This window comes from Anabrus simplex, chromosome 1, assembly GCF_040414725.1.
Source record: "Anabrus simplex isolate iqAnaSimp1 chromosome 1, ASM4041472v1, whole genome shotgun sequence".
NCBI classification, from domain to species: Eukaryota; Metazoa; Arthropoda; class Insecta; order Orthoptera; family Tettigoniidae; genus Anabrus; species Anabrus simplex.
The window spans coordinates 665,507,462-665,527,616 of NC_090265.1; the positions used below are offsets into that span (position 1 = coordinate 665,507,462).

The following is a 20,155-nucleotide window of genomic DNA, read 5'->3' on the forward strand; positions in this document are numbered from 1 at the left end:
TTGCTGATGTTTCTTTAGTATTTTCAAATAAACTTTTGAGTTGTATGAAATTAAGAATAAAGTTTGAGGGATTAGCTTCTATTACTTCCTTAACAGGAAGAAGTTGTTCTTAAAGACTGAGGGGATTTAATACAATCAGTTTCTTCTTAGGCTGTTGAGTGTCTTGGGTTTTATGTGATCCTAGAACAGGAAATTCATCATCCGTTTTATCATATCCCGAGATATAATTACCTAAGAAGGAATTAATATCAGCCTTGGAAGTGTTACTTGAAGAGCCACTTGCAGGTAAGGGTTGTTTTATTCCTTGAGGTTTAATTATGAGTGATTCTTTGTTTGCTTCATATATTGGGACTGAAATGTTCAAGTTCAGGGAGGTGTCCTGTTGGGGGGAGGGGGGGGGGGGGTTCTAGAGAAAGAAGATGCATCATTAGAATGTTCAGTAATTTGCTGAGGGTCAGTAGTTTGCTGAGAATTCATAGTTGCATTTGCTGGGTTGGAGGTGTCCTCCTTGGAGGAAACTGAATGTTGATTAGGTGGCTGATTGTTTTCTTCTAGAGTCTCGGATAGTGAGGGGCATATTCGAACCAGGTGGCCTTTTTTTTTTGCAAATAAAACAGGTGGGAACGTCTGAGGAAGTGTAGATCCAATAATTGGTTCATTCAAAACATATTTGCAGTGCATTTGGTAGTTTATTGAAATCGTCAGGTTTAACATATAGTTGTCAGTTGAAGCTAGGAATGTGTGTGAATCCCGGAATAATCATTCCAGCCTTTAGGCTGGATATAGATGACATTAGTTTGATACCCAGTTGTTGTAAGTGTTCTTCAATGACTTTGTTGGGTAAAATAGGACATAATCTCTCACTTGTTTGTGACAATTAAGTCTGAGATTGATTCTGATTATAGGGTGATTGAGTGACAATTCCTGAACAGTTTGTGTGTTCAGTAGCAATAGGCAAATTCTTGAGTTCGAAATACGAGATATATAACGTATGTTAGCTGGATCTGTTATTTTTCCTACAGCAAGGACATAGTCTCTTATTGGCAGTGGCATGCGGTGAACACATTCGTTACCCCAGCTGCTTAAAAAACAAAAACAAAAAAGCTTGACAGCCCCAACTCTCTCTATAAAGCCAACATTATTATTTTATAACTTAACTCGATAACTAAGTGGAAATATAGCAAGCAAACATATCAGGTAATAAATAAATAAGTAAATAAGATGTTAAAGAACTTATTTATCATAACTCACTTGAATAAGATTATTTTCAACCACATACTCACGCATATTTCTGAATTGGTATTCACGGCAGTGGCGGTAACAAAATTTAGCAGATATTTTAACGTTGCTGAAGTTTTACAGTTTTACTGGCTTACTGAGCGTAAGTACAGCAACAACAAATAAGGGGAAATATTCCTCATGTCGTATACCACTGATATATTCACGAAAAGTGTCACACAACTCGTGAAACCTTCACCTATAATCCAAGATGAACGTATAAAAATTCACAATATATCGCCATTACAGGCAATCCCACTCGTACAGAGCAACCAAATACAAAATTATTTTACTTTGCGCTTGGCTCCATATTCATGCTGGACAACCTAAATATTTTCCCGCTTGCATCGAAAAACGTACTCTACACATGCCATCAATGAATCACTACCAAAAACTTCATCATGCCAAAATCCAAAAATAAAATAATTACTTTTATTACAATTGATTTAAGGAAATAGCTGTTTCTACTAGCAAGACTATCTGCAAGTGTCTATACTGTTTTCTACTTGTAGACTGGTGTGTGGAGCTGAACACTTCGAGTGTTAACTATAACAACTAATATGTACCCAAGCTAGCTGCTCTGCCGCCGTAAGCTGCTCAAGTGAAGCCAACAGCTATCACTCCGCCAGCCCACAAGAAGGAAGCTTGAACCAAGCGACTTCAATTTCACTGGGATAGGGCTCTTTCGCATCAATAACGAAACGCAGCTCGCTGGAGAGACCTGGACTGCGGTAAAGCGAACAGGTTATCGAAACAGTTGTACTTTGCCTTGACAGCCGTTTGCAGCTGTTTAAAAAACTTGATAAAGGGACGTTGTAGGGAATTAAAAAACATGTAAATACAAAATTCTTTACCCCAGCGCTGCTGGGGTAGGTGTGATTCAATGCATGCCACTGCTTATTGGGATTCTGTCATGAGCATCAGTAATAGACAGTTTTGTGTGTGTGTTTGTGTTTGTGTTTTTTTTTACAGAAGCATAACTTATCTGAGATTGCTTGGGTACGTTATGGGCAGAACTGTCAGTAAGGATATGTACGGACTGATTTCCTTGGTAAGAAGCCATTTCTTTGAGTGTGGTAGGCTTTGAAGCCTCCCTGAATTATGATGTTCAACTGTTGGTTATTAATGTCCTAATGGTTTTCTACACGTAGAGCAGAAAATAATAAAGTTTACTCTAAGTAAATAATATTATGTCGAGTCCAGCCCTCGATGTTTACACTGAGTCGTAATACTCACATTTAGTCTAGTATTTGTGTTGAAAAAGGACTTGAAGTGAGTTTAATTAGATAAAAACTAGCACACATCAATAACACATCTGTATTCATTCACTGCCACCTTGATCTTCATAATTAAATGTTGTAATTCAATTCCGTAACTTTGAATACACGAGATGAGTACCCAAACAACTGCACTATGCAGTTGACCTATAGTTTAGGTACATGCCCACTTATAATGGAGTCACCCATAAAATATGATTTCTTAATATTTAATTAACAAATTTAACAGTCCATCTGATAGTATTTTACATTATTCTGAATACTTGTATGTGCATTGTATTCTTGTTCTGGCTTTTCAGTTTTTACAAGTTGTGAATGGCTCTTTGAAATATACACCCCCTCCTCCCTCATGGCGCTACAGCCCTTTTAGGGCCTTGGCCTACCAAGCGACCGCTGCTCAGCCCGAAGGCCTACAGGTTACGAGGTGTCGTGTGGTCTGCACGACGAATCCTCTTGGCCGTTGTTCTTCGCTTTCTAGACCGGGGCCGCTATCTCACCATCAGATAGCTCCTCAATTCTAATCACGTAGGCTGAGTGGACCTCGAACCAGCCCTCAGGTCCAGGTAAAAATCCCTGACCTGGCCAGGAATCGAACCCGGGGCCTCCGGGTGAGAGGCAGGCATGCTACCCCTACACAACGGGGCCGGCACCTTTGAGATATTACCTAATTCAAAATCTAGATGAAAATGAAAACCTACAACCTGTTTTCCAGTCATTGACCGGGTCAGGGAGGTAATGCATGAATCAGATATATGCTGTTAGTATGATGGGGTCGTCACTCCCAAAGTGATTTATTAATGACTGATAGATGCTACGAAATGACAATGGAGAGTGTTGCTGGAATGAAAGATGACAGGGAAAATCAGAGTACCCGGAGAAAACCTGTCCCGCCTCAGCTTTGTGCAGCACAAATCTCACATGGTGTGACCGGGATTTGAACTACGGTATCCAGCGGTGAGAGGCCGACGCCCTGCCGTCTGAGCCATGGAGGCTCTTCAAAATCTAGATATAGCATGTTATTACAGTGGCTCCATCTGAACAGACCTGCTCAGGACCATACATTCAACTCTCGATTTACCGTAATCGGATCAAGCGCGTTGTGGCTTAACCGTGATATATATATATATATATATATATATATAAAAACCCACTAAAAATGCACGAGTGTTAGGAGTTACAGTAATATAGAATTACAAAGGGTCGGGATAATATTGCCAGGATGATGCTCTCATCACTGAAAAACGTGTTTTGAGAAACTTGAGAAGCAAAATAAAGAAAAAGTGTTTCTCGGTACAAGAGCAGGAAACCATGACTGATTATTTTCTGAAACAGTAAAGTTAGGTAGTCTGAATATTTTTTTTGGCCCTGTTAGTTTCAAGGAAAAGGTGCTGTTTATTTTTCCATTTATTAATTGTGCTAAGTGCTACTTTTACTGCAACGTATTGAGCAAGTTAATAAAAAACAATATACTAGTATAATTTATTATCATTTTAATGGTACTTTCAGTACGCCTGTTCTATTTTTAACTTTTGCGGGTTAACCACGATTCTACTATCCAGGAAACCTTAACCCTACATTATCCTGGTTACAAACCATTATTCTCGTCATTATTTCATATTGAAAAATAGCTAATCACAAAGTTTAAACAAGGAGTAATTTTAATACCACCTATTCAATAGAATTTATTCCACTATTGTGTGGTTAAATACATATAGAAATTACTAGAATTTTAAAGGTACATGTTTTGCCCACCATTTATTGGGCATCATCAGCCTCATTCAATCTTAAAACATACACTGGTCTAAGGAATCTTAACAATTTGTATAAAACATATTGATGTACATTTACAAGTGTTGATACTGTGGTTGCATAATGATTACAGCACAAAAATATTCAATAAAATAGAACTTATACTAAAATCACTTTGAAAAATTAAAACGTTCGTCAAAAAGTAATTGTCACACATTGCTTTTTAAAAAAATAATCAATGTCTGACACTGAAATGGATCTTTTTGATAAAAAGCTTGAACAGTATACATCACGTTTGAAGAACAGAATATCAAAAGCAAGGCTTCACAGGATAAGAACAATACAGTTAAAAGATACAGTATTTGATGGAGTTAGAGTCCAATATTTAAAATTAGGATGAAAATACCTAGTCGAATTGGAGGCGGTATTGATTAAGACGTCTTGGAAAGTTGAATAAAAATCATAGTAGGTCGAGAAGTGCTAAAAAATATTGAAGAATTTGCCGAAAACACTACTAAAATTATCCAAATAAAAGAAGGTAGGTCAGACGACAATTTCGTGTAACCAGAAAATGCCTCATGTAGACGTGGATGTGGATTATTGTCGTAATTAATCTTATTATGATTAAAAAATATGTTTTGAGCTGTGTTAATCGTTCGAAAGGCTATGTTCATATTATGTTTACTGAAAGTATTCGCAATTTGATGGACTACTGGGCTACTATAAGTGAAAGTGGTGTATTTAGTTCTTTTTGGTTTGTCGGGTATGATATTCGTGGATAACTTGTTTTTGATTTTGTGAATTAAGTGGTTTACCATCTCGACCTTAAACCCATTAAGGCTGGCTAGGTTTGTTATGTAGTTCAACTTTAAGTTAGTAGGGGAAAGAGGGATCCGTAGTGCTCTATAAGGTTGAGATGGTAAACATGGATGGAAGAAAGGGGAAGAATTCAGAGAAAAAGAATGAGGGAGTACTGGGTACGGATCAAAGCCCAGAAGTAGCTGAAATCAAATTAATGTAAAAAAAAAAAAAAGAAAAAAGTTATGTCTTAATTCAAAGGGTAATTTAAACAAAATTTAAATAGTTACAAGTAAAATATTTGTAGATGATGTTTATTGTGCTCGTCGTACCCGTTGATGTGATACTGAGCATTGCGCCTGGCCGAATGTTAAATTTTAAAATCCTAGAATACAAAATGTAATCCTCTGTGAAGAGAAGTTGGCAGCTTTCTCCTGCCACCTTTGCATCATTTCCAGCTGAAATTTTGTCAGTATTTGCACTTGTTTAAATAATGAACTAGCAAGGACTGCTCAGTATTTGGTATTGTCCCACATTCCACTATTCTGCAAGTTATTACAGACTTGTGATATCACGTGTGACTCAAAAGATTGTGAAATTTCGAAACCTCTTGTGCAGTAGTGGGCAGTTAATAGCACTGAATGATATATATATATATATATATATAGGTGTCTGAAAATAAGTTATGGAAAATTTATGGGCGTAATAAACCCAATAATATAAGAGAAAATCCATCATCCATTTTTCCTAAACCCTTTAGTTGATTGCCAGGCGTAACTGGTTCATCTCTCTTGTATGTCCTGCAACGTAGTGCACGGAATTTTCAATAGAACGTTGGCAGTGAAGAGTACTAATATTAGCAATCAATGTTCCCAAGGAAAATGCATGGGGTATGCAGAAATGATCAGAATCTCTTCTAGCGAACAGAGTACAGACATGAGCGGTTGACTAAGGAATGCATGGTATCAGCTGTTTATATTATGCTGTGCAGTTGGCAAGCAATATTGTAGTGTGCATTGCATGACTCAACACATGTAGGGGAAGCGAGTGGACAAGTGGGGCATCAGGAAGGATAAATTTAAAGCATTATTTCTGGTAAGTTTTCATGTTTGTGCCCTGTGCAACACACTACAAAAAAAAAAAAAAAAAAAAAAAAAAAAAAAAAAAAAAAAAAAAAAAAAAATTGATATTCACAGTATGTATGATTCATAAACAATTAACAACAGAATTCAATTATCGCTAAACATATCTTCTCAATAGCCTAAGGATTCTAAAGTCAAGCTGGGATGGCCCAGCCTGTTATGTCAGGAAATCTAAATAACGTATAGATGGTCGTCATTAATAGTGCTGTACATTTCTGATTAACACCTATAAAACAATAATAACTTATGGATCTATGTTGGACTTAGTTTTATTAGCCTACATCCTAGGATACTTTGTTCTAAACAGTCTTTAATACCTGTCAATCCTGGGCTCACACTTCGTGAGCCTGGAGGACATCAGGAACGCCAAAATCCGGACACTGGTATCCTTTATAGGAGCACTAGGGCTGGACTAGGCAAACCCATTCAAGGGGCACAAAGGGTCTTCATAGACCTACGTGTGGAGCTCTGCGAAAACAGGGCTCACCCATTTCTTATCTATCTATCTATCTATCTAATACCTGTCAATACCACAGAACGTGCTTGCAATATTTCCTTTTATTACATCAGTTATGTTACATGGGTATCATTTCAGTGATTATTTTGTAGTATGGTGCACTTGGCATGCATGAAATGTACTGTGTTTACCAACATGCTTCATAAAATCAATGCACTGTGCTCACACTAGTATTACACTTTTGTGCGCCAGTCGGTTCAAGATACCTTTGCACATGATGATGATGATGATGATGATAATGAGAATAAAGACTCTACATTATCTGGGCGTGATGATCAGATGTTGCTCAGCGATACGCCATCAATACTAGTAAGGTTACATGTGAGTGAGCGACAAGTCACCTACTACGATAGTGCACCGCCCAGCGTTGTCAAGCAAGACAGCTATGTCCTCTTACAATTTCCACAACTTATTTTCAGTCCCCTTGTATATATAAATGCTGTTCGTACATCTGCCATTTAGTAATCGTGGAACAATTGAGTGGTGCCATGTTGGAAAACTCTGTTGCAAATGAACTGCCAGTTTTCCACAACAGATCAACACTTTTCTCCTACAAGACAACAATGGCACACACAGCACATATATCAATAACAACTGTTATTTCAAGGAATGGTGGTCCCCAAAGATCATCCGACTTTACAATCTCCTATTTTTGTTGCTCCTCTTCTCACACTGACCTGCCATTATCTTTATCCTATTATGTGTGTTTCTTTTTTTTATTTTTTTTTATTACCTTTCCCTGCCCTGTGATTTCTTGATATGGTGTCACCATAAGATCGAGATTTGTCATACCCGACCTGCTACGACAGAAGAACTGGCAGCTAGAGTAAGAAAGGAAATGACTAGGATTCCTGTTGAAATGTTATGTCGAGTCATGCTCAATTTCCTGCAGGGATGTCTGGACAGAGATATCTATCTGACATTATATTCAGTAAATACATTATCTGCATAAATAAATGTTTATAAAATATGTATTCTCTTCCATTAAATCTCTGTTCCAAAATTTCTGGAGTCAGCTTGATAGATTATGCTGAGAATAGCACGATTCTAGATTATGAGTAAACTTTTTTCAGCCATGGTATAAACTGATAGACATCAGTGAAGAGAGAGTAATGTTCCTTGGAGCAGATTTCTGAACGTTTGCGTCTAACACCACTGCTCACAATGCCCCGAAGATACCATAAATCGTCCTCTTCACTTTGGAAAACTAGTCCGCCCCCGCTGTCTCCATTGCACACACCAGTACCTGAAAAAGTCATGAAGCGTCTTCTCATTACATATAATTGTTTGGCAAGAAATTGTTGGAGCTAAAAGTGGACAGAGGAACAAATGGGCGAATAATATATAGTTAATTGAGGAAATTTAAATACTCTGGTCTGCAGATTTTCTGATGACATAGTGGTCCTAGCAGAAAATGATAAATAACATACTGGAAAAATTGAGCAGATTGTGTGAAAACTTTGGTATGAAAATTGACAGAAAGAAGACTAAGGAAATGATCAGGAGTAAGAAGGATGTAACAGCAAAGATAGTTCTCTCAGGTGAAGAAATAGAACAAATATCTGCATTAAGATATTTAGGAAGCACAATCAGAAGTGATGAGTGTTTGGATGAGGTAAAGAGCAGGATCATAATGGTCAAGGAAGTATACATGAAGCAAAGGGTACTGATGAGGGGGCCACTGAATATGGACCTTAAGATGATGTTAATAAAGTGCTTTGTATCGTGCGTTGCTCTTTATGGGTCTGAGACTTGGATTTTGAGAAGGGAGGAAGAAATAAAATTGAAATCTTTTGAAATGTGGGTACAGAGAAGAATGGAGAAGGTCAACAGGCAGGACAATGTAATAATGGAAAGAGTAGGTGAAGAAAGGATGACAATACTGGAAACCATTCGAAAGAGAAAGAAGAATTGGTTAGGTTACTGTTTACGAAGGTAATATTTATTAACACAGGCATTGGAAGGAAAAGTTGCAGGGAGAAGATTGAGAGGAAGAAAGAGGTATCAGATGATGGACAGTATGAAAATTATTGGAAGGTACCAGTGGCAGCTCATGACCGAACTTTCAGGGGGTTCACAGCAAAATTTGTGCTCACGTTTCAAATATACCAAAGTAGAATGCAAATAAGTACAAAATCACTTACTTAAATCATTTCACTAAAAGTTCCTTTTACGGTTGCTCTCTACTCATAATGTGGTAGAACCCTTATAACCGAGGATATATTTTTCCGAGACTAATCTGTGAGTGTACAAGAAAACTAAAACTGAGTCGTTCAGGCGTTGGCTGAGGCTCTGGCTTTCTGTTCCCGTGATTACGAACACCTGTTCAGAATGAGCTACTAGCAAAATCTTCCGGCGATGTAATGCAGTAGTAACTTCTGGGAACTGTGGCCAACAGTAACAGGGGATGTGGCGGACCCTTGTGGTCAACCGTAATACTATCTCTGGTTTGAGGGCAGTTGTAGACGGAAAGGCACATTCCTTACCGTGCTCCTCGCTTATCGAGATATCTGTGCATAAACCATGACATCATCACAATGCGCATGAGTATAGTCTTTAGGCACGTAGCAAAATCTCCAGTATGCTCCCTGGCATTGTCAGTTGAAACGAACAGCTGTCAGTGTAAGGGAGCTTTGATACAAGTCAAATGCTTTCGATTGATTGACAAAATCAGGTCGAAATAAGGAAACAATTTTGAATTACCAGTATCCATGAATGCGTGATATGCGTTAGAACTGGGTGTTCATGTGCTCCTGAGAGCCCACTGCCACTGGAAGACTAAAAGAATAACAGAAGACAGGTCGGCTTGGAAAATGCAAGCCAAACCTGCTGACAGAGAACCGATGATGACAGGATCTGGGGAAGTTGCCAAATAATTATGGACCTAGCTACGAAGACTTAAGTACAAAATAAAATGAAAGAAACGTGAAACAAATATTAACCTCATACAATGAACTCTCGATAATTCATGGTAATTAATGCACGAACTTTGAAATGTATGAACAAATGAAAGAGTAATGAAAACATTTTATGTTACATTACAAGACACAATAGAGGAAAATGAATATACAACAGAAAATACATTAGCTTTACAAAATGAATGTGGATTATGCCAACAATAACTATTTTTTTCAGTTTTTCACTTACACCTTTTATATTTTATTTTACGACAGCTCATATTGAAAACTTAAACAATCAAAAATCACAGTTGAAAACTCTCACAGGAGGTAGTGGGTTCGAACCCCACTGTCAGCAGCCCTGAAGATGGTGTTCCATGGTTTCCTATTTTCACACCAGGCAAATGCTGGGGCCGTATCTTAAGGCCACGGCCGCTTCCAAGTCCTAGCCCTTTCCTATCACATCGTCGCCATAAGACCTGTCTGTGTCGGTGCGAAGTAAAGCAAATTGTAAAAAAACTCTCGCACCTAAATTATTAAAAAATTTAAAAAGGTCTTCCGCATGTTCATGCCTATGTTCACATTTCTAAACTGCTGTGTGAGTAGGTTATACACATCCACCATTGGCAAATAAATGTAGATCAGTGACCTTGGGGCGTAAGGTAGGTAGGCTAGGCTCGGCTCTGAGTGAAAGTGCATTCCTCTTGTAATATCTTGGCTGTGAAGACAAGGAAATTTGTGCTATAACACTCGCGACAACATGCTCTAATGTTTTCAAGTTTGCAACATTCTTCTTCCAGTATGCAAATAGGCCTACTATAACAATGAAGAAAAATTTGTCTCCATTCATCGTATCACAGTGAAATTCCTTTAAACGATGCAGAGATTTTATTTTAGTACATGTGATGATTAATATATATATATTTAAAAAAACCCTCTTCGAGGCCCGCTAAGTAACTGCAAAGTGAATTATCCGCATGCGTCCACTGTATTTTCTTTTTTCCCTCTACTGATTTAACATAGCACTAACACATCAAAGGTTTCTGGTAGTGGAAGGATGAAAACAAGCTAGGATTGGAAAGGTAGCAATTATGCTTTAATTAAGGTGCAAGAATGGGTAACCACATGAAAAAAACATTCTTTAGGGCTTCCAATGGTGGGATTTGAACCCACGATCTCCTGAAGCAAGTTATCAGCTGTGCAACCCTTACCGCATGACCAATTCGCTCGGTATTCCTGATTTTTATATTGGACAGGATGAAGAATGGCCTTTGTAGGTTTAAGTTTAATTTTTGCCTGTTACAGGAAAATTATTCAGTTATTTAATTAATTAATTCGTCAATTTTTATGAAACTTGCTGTTATTAAAGTACATGATGACTGTGAGCAAGATCTTGGCTTTATGCTGTTTAAAAGAATTCAGCCTGAGATGGGGGGAAAACCTAAAACTTGATGCATCTCTTTTGGTTGGTTTTACAGGAAAATTGCTCATGACAAAATTTAGTTAGAACCTTATTTCCAAACTTTTTTGATCCATACCCTTTTCAGATACAGTCAAGCGTTCTGTGTCATCAGATGGAAATGTTACTAGGCACTTGGAAGACATCATGAGCTAAGTACTGCATTGTCTTCTAAAGGTTAAGCCTTCTCGCTGTATCCATAGATCTCTGTCTAGATCCAATCTTTCAACTAAGCGTGGGTCTTGCAGTTCATCCTCTGTGTTGCCCTCTTTTTCCCTACCAATTCTTCCTTCAGTGATGTTGCAGAGGAATTTGCTCTTGCTGCAGAATGTGAACTATACATTTTATTTTTCTTGTTTTGATTTCAGTGACTAGATTCAATTTTTCTAACTACTGCAGCTATCATATATACTAGATAAGTACATATCATTATAGACTGTTTTTGTTCTAATCTTGATTTAATTGCATTGTGTGTAATAAAATGCTCGAATTTTTTAAAATCATGTACATAAGTGATTATCCCATCTACTAGAATTTACAGGGTGGTTGGAAGCAATGTGAACCGGGTATAGAAGCATTAGAGGGTTGATCATACCGATAATGTGAAAGAAATAATTCGATATCTCATACCGTCATTTTATCAGTTACTGAAGTTAGCCGATCAGATCGCTTCGCAGGCAAGTTCAAATGGGCTTTGCGAGGCAGTGTTGCTAAATCCGTACGTGGCTGAAGACTGGTATGAGACCACCAGATGAAAAATAAAACTTTGCAGGAGGAGAGGTTCGAATATAGACCCCCAAGCTGACAGGATCGTGCCAAAGGAAGTACACTACGGTCACACTGGCTGAAAAAGCAACAGTGTGTTTGTGTTTGATGATGATTTCTTAAAATGGCTCTCAAACCATTCTTAGCTCACGTACAGATTTAGCAACACTGCCGCGCCAAGCCCATATGAATTCACCAGCGAAGTGATCTGGCTGGCTAATTTCAGCAGCTGATGAAATGACATTGGTGTGAAATATCGAATTATTTCTTTCATATTATTTATCAGCATGACCAACCCTCTAACGCTTATATACCCAGTTCACGTTGTTTCCAATCATCACCCTATAATTGAATAAAGTTATCCTGGAGATATCTGACCGAGAGGAGGGAAGAAATATGGTTTTAGTTATTACTGGCTTGTAGACTTTCTGATGTGGTACCATATAGGTAACCTCCATACTTGTGACCATGTTTATGAGGTGGAAAATTGGGCACTTGCCCAAGGTGAGAGGCTTTAGGGAGCAGCAAATTCTGTGGCGTGTTGTGGTACAGTTTATTGGTGGTTGCTGTTTATTTTAAGTGTAAATATTAAATTCTGAAAATAGTTTCTCTTTACAGTTAAATTACAAATAAAACAACTGCGTACAGGATCAGTTGTTTTTAATCTTTTCATTATGTATATACGTAGTAAAGCCGTTAAAATCGTGGACTGGCCATGTAATGTTACTGTAGTGTACTGCAGCGGAGAGTTTTCCCCACAGGATGTTGCCGTGACAGTTCTTTGCTAGTCCCAGCAAGAGACAGTTGCGTGCATACAGAGCTAAGGTTTCTGCTGTTAAGGATAGTTGAATGTCGGCAGCGGAACTTTTGAATGTCGTAATGTCAACAGTGGGCATATTTCAAGTTCTGCCAAAAATTAGGCAAATCTGCTAGCGAAACGTTTGAGATGATAGTCAAAATCGCCCTGATCATCATGACAGGAAAAAGATAGGTCAAAAGACTATGCGATCCTTGAACTGTTAGCTCCAGTCCATGAACATATTGACTGTAGTGTGTACTTAGGTGTACACTGTGTTGCCTACTCTGTAAGCTGATATAGATGTTGATTCCCATAGGGAATCTGAAATATTTGTCCTGAATGAGTAAATTTATAATACCAATATAAATGGTCCGTTATTGGACATTATAAATTTTCCAGCTAACTCATTCTTGGTTGCCAGCGTTTCGCCCTCGTGTGCTAGGGTGGGCTCATCAGTTGGTACCTAGCACACCTACCAATACGCTGGCTAGTGCAGCGTTGCCAGCGTTTCGCCCTCGTGTGCTAGGGTGGGCTCATCAGTTGGTACCTAGCAATACGCTGGCTAGTGCATACCGTGGAGGCCACTGCGTAGGCTATCTGGAGCCACCGGCAGTGCCAATGCACTAATAGACTTTGTCTCATCACTAAAAATTGATGCCTGCTTGGCCATCAGATGATATAGATGTTGATTCCCATAGGGAATCTGAAATATTTGTCCTGAATGAGTAAATTTATAATACCAATATAAATGGTCCGTTATTGGACATTATAAATTTTCCAGCTAACTCATTCTTGGTTATATTGGTATTACTCTGTAAGCGCCAAGAAGATATTGACTGCTGTACACGAGTGTATTGTATGCCGTGTTGCCTACAATGTAGGTGCCAGTCCACAAACTTATTCACTATAGTAGTATGCTGATCTTCTGTTTTTACTGTCTAACTGTTTAGCAATGATTAGCTTAAAGCATTTTTAATGTGTGCCTTTGAGGTTTCATGCTTTTTTATCCTGTCTACTAGATGATTTAAATCTGCCATTTCTGTTTTGAAATGTGCAAATCAGATTAATTTAATCATAAACAGATGAAAAGTGTAAACTGCATGCTGTTAATTTGTACATTCTTCTCTATGTCTAGTACTTGTGTGGGACATTGTACGTTTTTTAATTTGTAACTTCTCCTCTGCTGAATGCAAACTGAAGGATTTTATCAGAAAACTGGACACTAAATTAGTTGTGAAAATGAACTACTAGGGTCACAGCTGTATTAAAATAGCAGGCCACTGTGCACTTCTGACTATTACCCACAAGGATTGCAAGTCAGTTGGGAGCCAGTTTCTCCGGACAATGCTTTGACACCAGCAGTTGCAGAAGCTAGCGAGATGCATGTGCATGAGAAATGAGTGCAGAACACAATCTGTTATTTGGTTGCAAAGCAAATATGCACCACCCATATTCCACTGGACTGAACGGAAACGGAGATTTAGGAGTATTGATGCAGGGAGCTTTAAATGAATGAATCGCTGCTCAGAAAGAATAACTTGAAATCTCTAATTAAAAGTATATAAAAAGGGGTGATTATGCAAACTTTTGGCCAAAAACTGTCAAAGAGCGGAATTTTTCCTTTTTACAAATTGCTTTACGTTGCATCGACACAGATAGGTCTTATGGCGATGATGGGATAGGAAAGAGCTAGGAGTGGGAAGGAAATGACTGTGGCTTTAATTAAAGTACAGTCTGGTGTGAAAATGGGAAGCCACATAAAACCACCTTCAGGGCTCCCTACAGTGGGGTTCGAACTCACTATCTCCCAAATACCAAATACTGGCCGCATTTAATAGGAGTGGGAAGGAAATGACTGTGGCTTTAATTAAAGTACAGTCTGGTGTGAAAATGGGAAACCACATAAAACCACTTTCAGGGCTCCCTACAGTGGGGTTCGAACTCACTATCTCCCAAATACCAAATACTGGCCGCATTTAAATGACTGCAGCTATCAAGCTGTTTAGAGGATTTTTAAAATCTTGTATGAAAGACCAAGTGAAATGAAACAAACAGCCTAGCATCGCCTCTGAGGGATCATAAATTTTAAAAATGTATACGTTCTGCATTGTTAACATTCACAATAGGTGGTAACATTAACCAACATATTGTGTTAGTTTTCTGTTCAATGTTGTTCTTTGTTGTGTATATGTAGAAAGTTTGAGGTGATGACTTTGAGTTAATGTTCTATATGAAGGCCTATTGTACTCCTGGGAGGTTGCAGTGGATACCCTTGTAAGTTTGATAAGTTCTCACAGTTTGGTAGTGCATGATTTCACTTCATGGATTTTCCTAGAAGACCATTAAGGGTATCGAAATTAAAATAAGCCTAACTCTGAATGAATATCTCAGCTATATCTAATATCAAATTTCAGTTCAATTTAACCTGTTGCAATACAACGTCATAGACAGAAACAGACAGACAAACATAAAGCTGCTGCACTTTTATTTACATAGGTATTAATATTATTTAATAGGAGTGGATTGTTGAAGCAGCGCCCTCTAGTTACATTTTTCTTTTTGTTGAGAAGGAAGACATACTTTCCAGTGTCGTCTCAGATGTAGGTTAAAAGCTTTTTAGTCTGTCGAATACACCAGATAAATATAAATATTATACTACAACATACCTGTAAAAAAACAAACGCACATTATAAAACAAGTAATAAACATACACACTATTAAACGAAGAATGGCATGTTATGTTCTTAAAATAACATGATCACATCATCAGATTCTACCAAGTCACATTCAATATATTGGAAATATTTGTTTATTTCTGTCCAAACACCTATGAATTTGAAATTTGCAACCTATCTTAATGAAGTTCTGCCTTGTTTCAACTCCAGCACACACAACGTGGTGTTTGAACAACCGTTGCTCCTTCATTGGCTCCAAGGACTCAAATAAAATAAAAATTTACCGGTATAATAAGACCATTAATGCTCATTAAAAAACCCTTGTGTAATTTTTCAAAAAAAGAATTGTAACACAAGAAATAATAATAATATAACAACAACAATGGTAATACATTTAAAAAAAACTTAGTTAACATCCAGGTAACGTTTACACTTGTTACATTAGCGCTTAATAAATCTCACTGGAGGTAATCTCTGACTTAAAGGTCTGGAATACACATTAGGATATTCTTATCTGTAGCAAGTTCTCTGAACTTAAGCACCGACCTCGCCACACAAGACTAAATAGATATCATTTATCACATCTTACAAAGACTTTAGAACTAAAAAGTAAAATCACCAGTATGATAGGCAGACCATTAAATACTCATTAAGAACCCTTGCGCAGTTTAAAAAAAAAGAACTGTAATATGAGAAATAAATATAATAATAATAATAATAATAATAATAATAATAATAATAATAATAATAATAATAATAATAATAATAAATAGCAACTTCAATGATAATACTAGGAGTAATACATCTGAAGGGGAAGTACAGCATATCATTGACCTTCCCAGGGCGGGGGAGTGACATAATAAAGGGCAGTAGACTGGCAGCCGTTTGGATTCGAGCCAATGAAGGGCAACGGTTTTTCAAATGCCACGCAGTCTATGCTGGAATTGAAACAAGGCAGGGCTTCATGAAGATAAGTTCCAAATTTCAAATTCATAGGTGTTTGGACAGAAATAAACATAAATATTTTCAATATATTGAATGTGAAATGGTAGAATCTAATAATGTTATTTGCTTTACATCCCACTAACTACTTTTACGGTTTTTAGAGACTGGTAGAATCTGATGTTCTTTTAAGAACAAAACATGTCATTCTTTTTTTAATATTGTGTGTTTTTATTTCTTGTTTAATCATGTGGTTCTTTTTTTACAGGTATATTACATATGCTGCAGAAACATTATTCCACTTTAATGAACAATCCAAAACTGACATTACAGAAGATTGAAAGATAAATAGGAAGAACTTATATCAGTAATAGCCATCAAAAAGATGGGCAATGGTGAATAGTACCAAACAACATTGTATATCAGAAATTAGAACCTATTACTGATACCATGCACAAGAAAAGACTAAGGTACTTTGGCCACATCCTGAGAATGCCAGATTCGTGACTTCTGAAACAGCTAGTCCAGTACAATCTTGTTTTAAAAAATACAACTGGATGTAGATGGATAAAAGAAATTAGGGAGAATTTGAAAGAAATTGGCCTTGCACTGGATGATACTATGGATAAGAAAAAAGCAAACACAACAATTAAAAATATTTCCACTTTTCATTCACAAAGAAGAAAATTCCAACTAGAATATTCTGTACACAAGAAAAGGGCAAGAATATCAACACGTATGAAGAAGTACTGGGAGGATCGCAAGGCTCAGACATTTTCTACCAAGAAATCAATAAACCAAAGGGTTGATTAAAGGGATCCAATGTGATCTCTGTAGAAGAAGAAGAAGAAGAAGTCTAATATTCATATTCAACATGTATGTTCGACAGACTGAAAAGTTTTTAAGTTACATTAAACTTGAAACACATACATGTATGAAATTCCTACATTCTAATTCATTATGAAATCCAGGGTGGTATTTTGCTGGTCAACTTTGCCTAACGGTACTCATCGCAGGTAATGTAAACACAAGCCAAATCTGTCGAAGCTTCAGTAGAACCATCTGAACAAATGGTCTAGTGTTGATTTGAACCTGTCGACCACCAGGCTATCGTATGATTCCACCCTCCCGCTTGATTGCCTCAAAACCTCCGACCAGCAATTGAGTTGAATATTAGAAGAAGTTGTGACTCAGTATAATACAATCCAGTACTTGAGTTTTATAAAAAAAAATTGATTTGATATTAAAACTCGGGGTTTCCTTTCAAGGCATCAACATTAGAAATATGTTCGGTGGTTATTGCATAATTTATATTTATTTAATGAAACATGATATTCAGAGGAAGAATTTTATTTTTACTGAGGTCTTGGAAGTATGGTCGAATAATGAGTAGACTCCCACTGTCGTACTACATGCTCAAATCCTGCAATTTGGTGCAAACTAGGTGCTGCCTTTCTGACACACAAATCTCTCAAGCTTCTTTAGTGTGTAATTTGAATTATGTCTGTTCATTGGGAATCACATTGTACAAACAGTAATGCTGGTAAAAGATCCAAGGCCTCAAGACATGCGAACATAACTGCTTTGATATGCTCCAGCAAGGTAACTTGTTTAAAATTGAAGTATATATAACGCTCATTGTTTAACAAATTGGTATGAGACTTACTTTTTCTTCAATAGAAGTTCATGAACTTAGCAGGGAGTGATGAGGGCAAGTCAATAAGTGTCTACAATTTTGCTCTAATTATCTGTAGGTTGGCTCTATGGCGTTGTGTGCTCACCAGCCACTAGATGGCACCGTTGTCTACATCTGTGGTAGGTTTCATCATTATCAGATCAGTACAGCTTGCACTATTGCAACGTAAAGATGGCTGCACCACTTTCTGTTTGCACCAAGGAAAAACAGCAGAACCATGGCTAATGTGCATCTGATTTGCCACGTCATCAACAGTCACTTGTCTGTTATTGAGGATCATATCACGCTCTTATTCAATATTGGCATCAGTTATGGCTGCAGATGGACGCCCGGATTGTTCCTCATCCTTCACGCTTTTGCCACCCCTTTTGAACTGTTCAATCCACTGGCAAACACTTTGCTGTGGCAGAACTTTCTCCCCATATTGTGCTGAAAGTCTTCTATGAATTTCCACTCCTGGAAAAATGAATTATGGAACGCTGTTCTTCCTTTGTGCACGGCCATCTTTACGTCGCAACAGTGCAAGCTGTACTGATCTGGTAATACTGAAACCTACTACAAATGTATATAACAGTGCCACCTAGCAGCTGGTGAGCACACAACATCATAGAGCCAACTTAAAAACAATTAGAGAAACATTACAGGTACTTATTGACTTGCCTATGTAACATTGTCTATTCCTCTGACAAACGTTCTTTATAACACAGTATTATAAGTCAAAAGAGCACAAACTTACCATTCTGGAAGCCAGCACAAAACTTCCTCAGTGAGAGGTATGTTGCAAACCGTGATGGAAGAGTACCCTCGCATTTGTCTACGCTCACAAGAGGCAATCTTACTTTCAGCAGAACATCAGAGAAAATATCTTCTTCAGTGAGTCCAAATCCTGGAACCTAGATTCCATGCAGTGTGCATTAGTTATACAACTCCCTTGGTGTTGCAAAGAATACAGGATTCATGAATATTGGTTTCCAAAATGAGAAGGAAAGTTTATTAGCTTTATGAAAATGAAAACCTACAACCTGTTATCCAGTCTTTGACCAGGTCAGGGATGTAATGAATGAAACATATATAGGTTGTTATTACAATGGGGTCGCCACTCCCAAGGTGATTTATTAATGACTGATAAATGCTATGAAATGATAATGGAGAGTGTTGCTGGAATGAAACATGACAGGGAAAACCGGAGTACCCGGAGAAAAACCTGTCCCGCCTCCGCTTTGTCCAGCACAAATCTCACATGGAGTGACCGGGATTTGAACTATGATATCCAGCGGTGAGAGGCCGACGCGCTGCCGCCTGAGCCATGGAGGCTCTTATTAGCTTTATGTAAATCAGAAATAGGATTGAAGCTAAAAGTGTTAAAAATATTCATGTAATAATTCAGATATGCGTTCTTTTTAAAGACTGTAGTTCTAGCCAATTTAGTGCTAGATTTCTTTATTTTTATCTGAGAAATAAAAATACTATTTTATATATTATTTTTCAATTTGAAGATGTACAGGGACTTACTTGAAAGGGTGTCTGGAATTTGGTTCAAAGTAGTTGAAGGGGTAAGTTTTTTGTTCAGCGTTGTTCTGTGTTGTGTATGTGTTGAACGTTTGAGGCGGTGACTTTGAGTTAATGATCTATATGAAGGTAATTATATAGGCCTATTGTGCTCCTCGGATATTGCAGTGGACACCATTGTATGTTTCTGATAAATTCTCACAGTTCGGTAGCGCATGATTCCACTTCATGTAGTTTCCTAGCAGATCATTAAGGATATCAAAATTAAAATAGGCCTAAGTTTGAATGAATATCTCAGCTATATCCAATCAAATTTAAGTTCAATTCATCCAGACTGTTTTGGTTTAACCTGTTGCATCAAAAACAGAAAGACATAAAATTGCTGCAGTTTTATTTAATAGAAGTTGCTTGTTGGAGCAAACACCTTTATTGTTCATTGTTTGCATGGATCATAAAGTGAAACATATAACATGGTAGGAAGTTTTTCATTTAGGAGAAAATATAGTATGCAGTTTGGCAGAACGCTTCAATTACTTAGGATCTGTATTCTCCTAGGATGGTAGTAAAGCAAATGAAATTTAATCGAGTAACACGAGTAGGCACCTATAATGGGATAAACACAATGAGAGGTCACTGTGGAAAGAGGGAGAAA

At 37.5% G+C, this 20,155-nt stretch overlaps 1 protein-coding gene and 1 long non-coding RNA gene across 6 annotated transcripts in view; both read right to left on the minus strand.

Annotated features, from left to right (window-relative positions):
• The window catches only part of LOC136857289 (modular serine protease), a 177,436-nt gene that overhangs the window by 21,188 nt on the left and 136,093 nt on the right, over window positions 1-20,155 (minus strand). For 4 of the 5 annotated variants that reach the window (XM_067135823.2, XM_067135824.2, XM_067135825.2 and 1 more), the window contains 2 exons: window positions 18,731-18,887; window positions 7,778-8,007 (listed from right to left, as the gene is read on the minus strand). In XM_067135823.2, the coding sequence (XP_066991924.2) occupies window positions 7,814-8,007; window positions 18,731-18,887 (351 nt within the window). In that variant the 3' untranslated portion in view covers window positions 7,778-7,813. Of the gene's footprint in view, window positions 1-7,777; window positions 8,008-18,730; window positions 18,888-20,155 lie in introns of those variants that run through there. The other variant, XM_067135826.2, reaches the window with a different exon arrangement.
• LOC137496950 (uncharacterized) lies at window positions 4,023-7,775 on the minus strand. The gene is made up of 2 exons (XR_011017540.1): window positions 6,766-7,775; window positions 4,023-6,561 (listed from the first exon to the last, which is right to left on the minus strand). It is a non-coding gene; the product is annotated as an uncharacterized lncRNA (long non-coding RNA).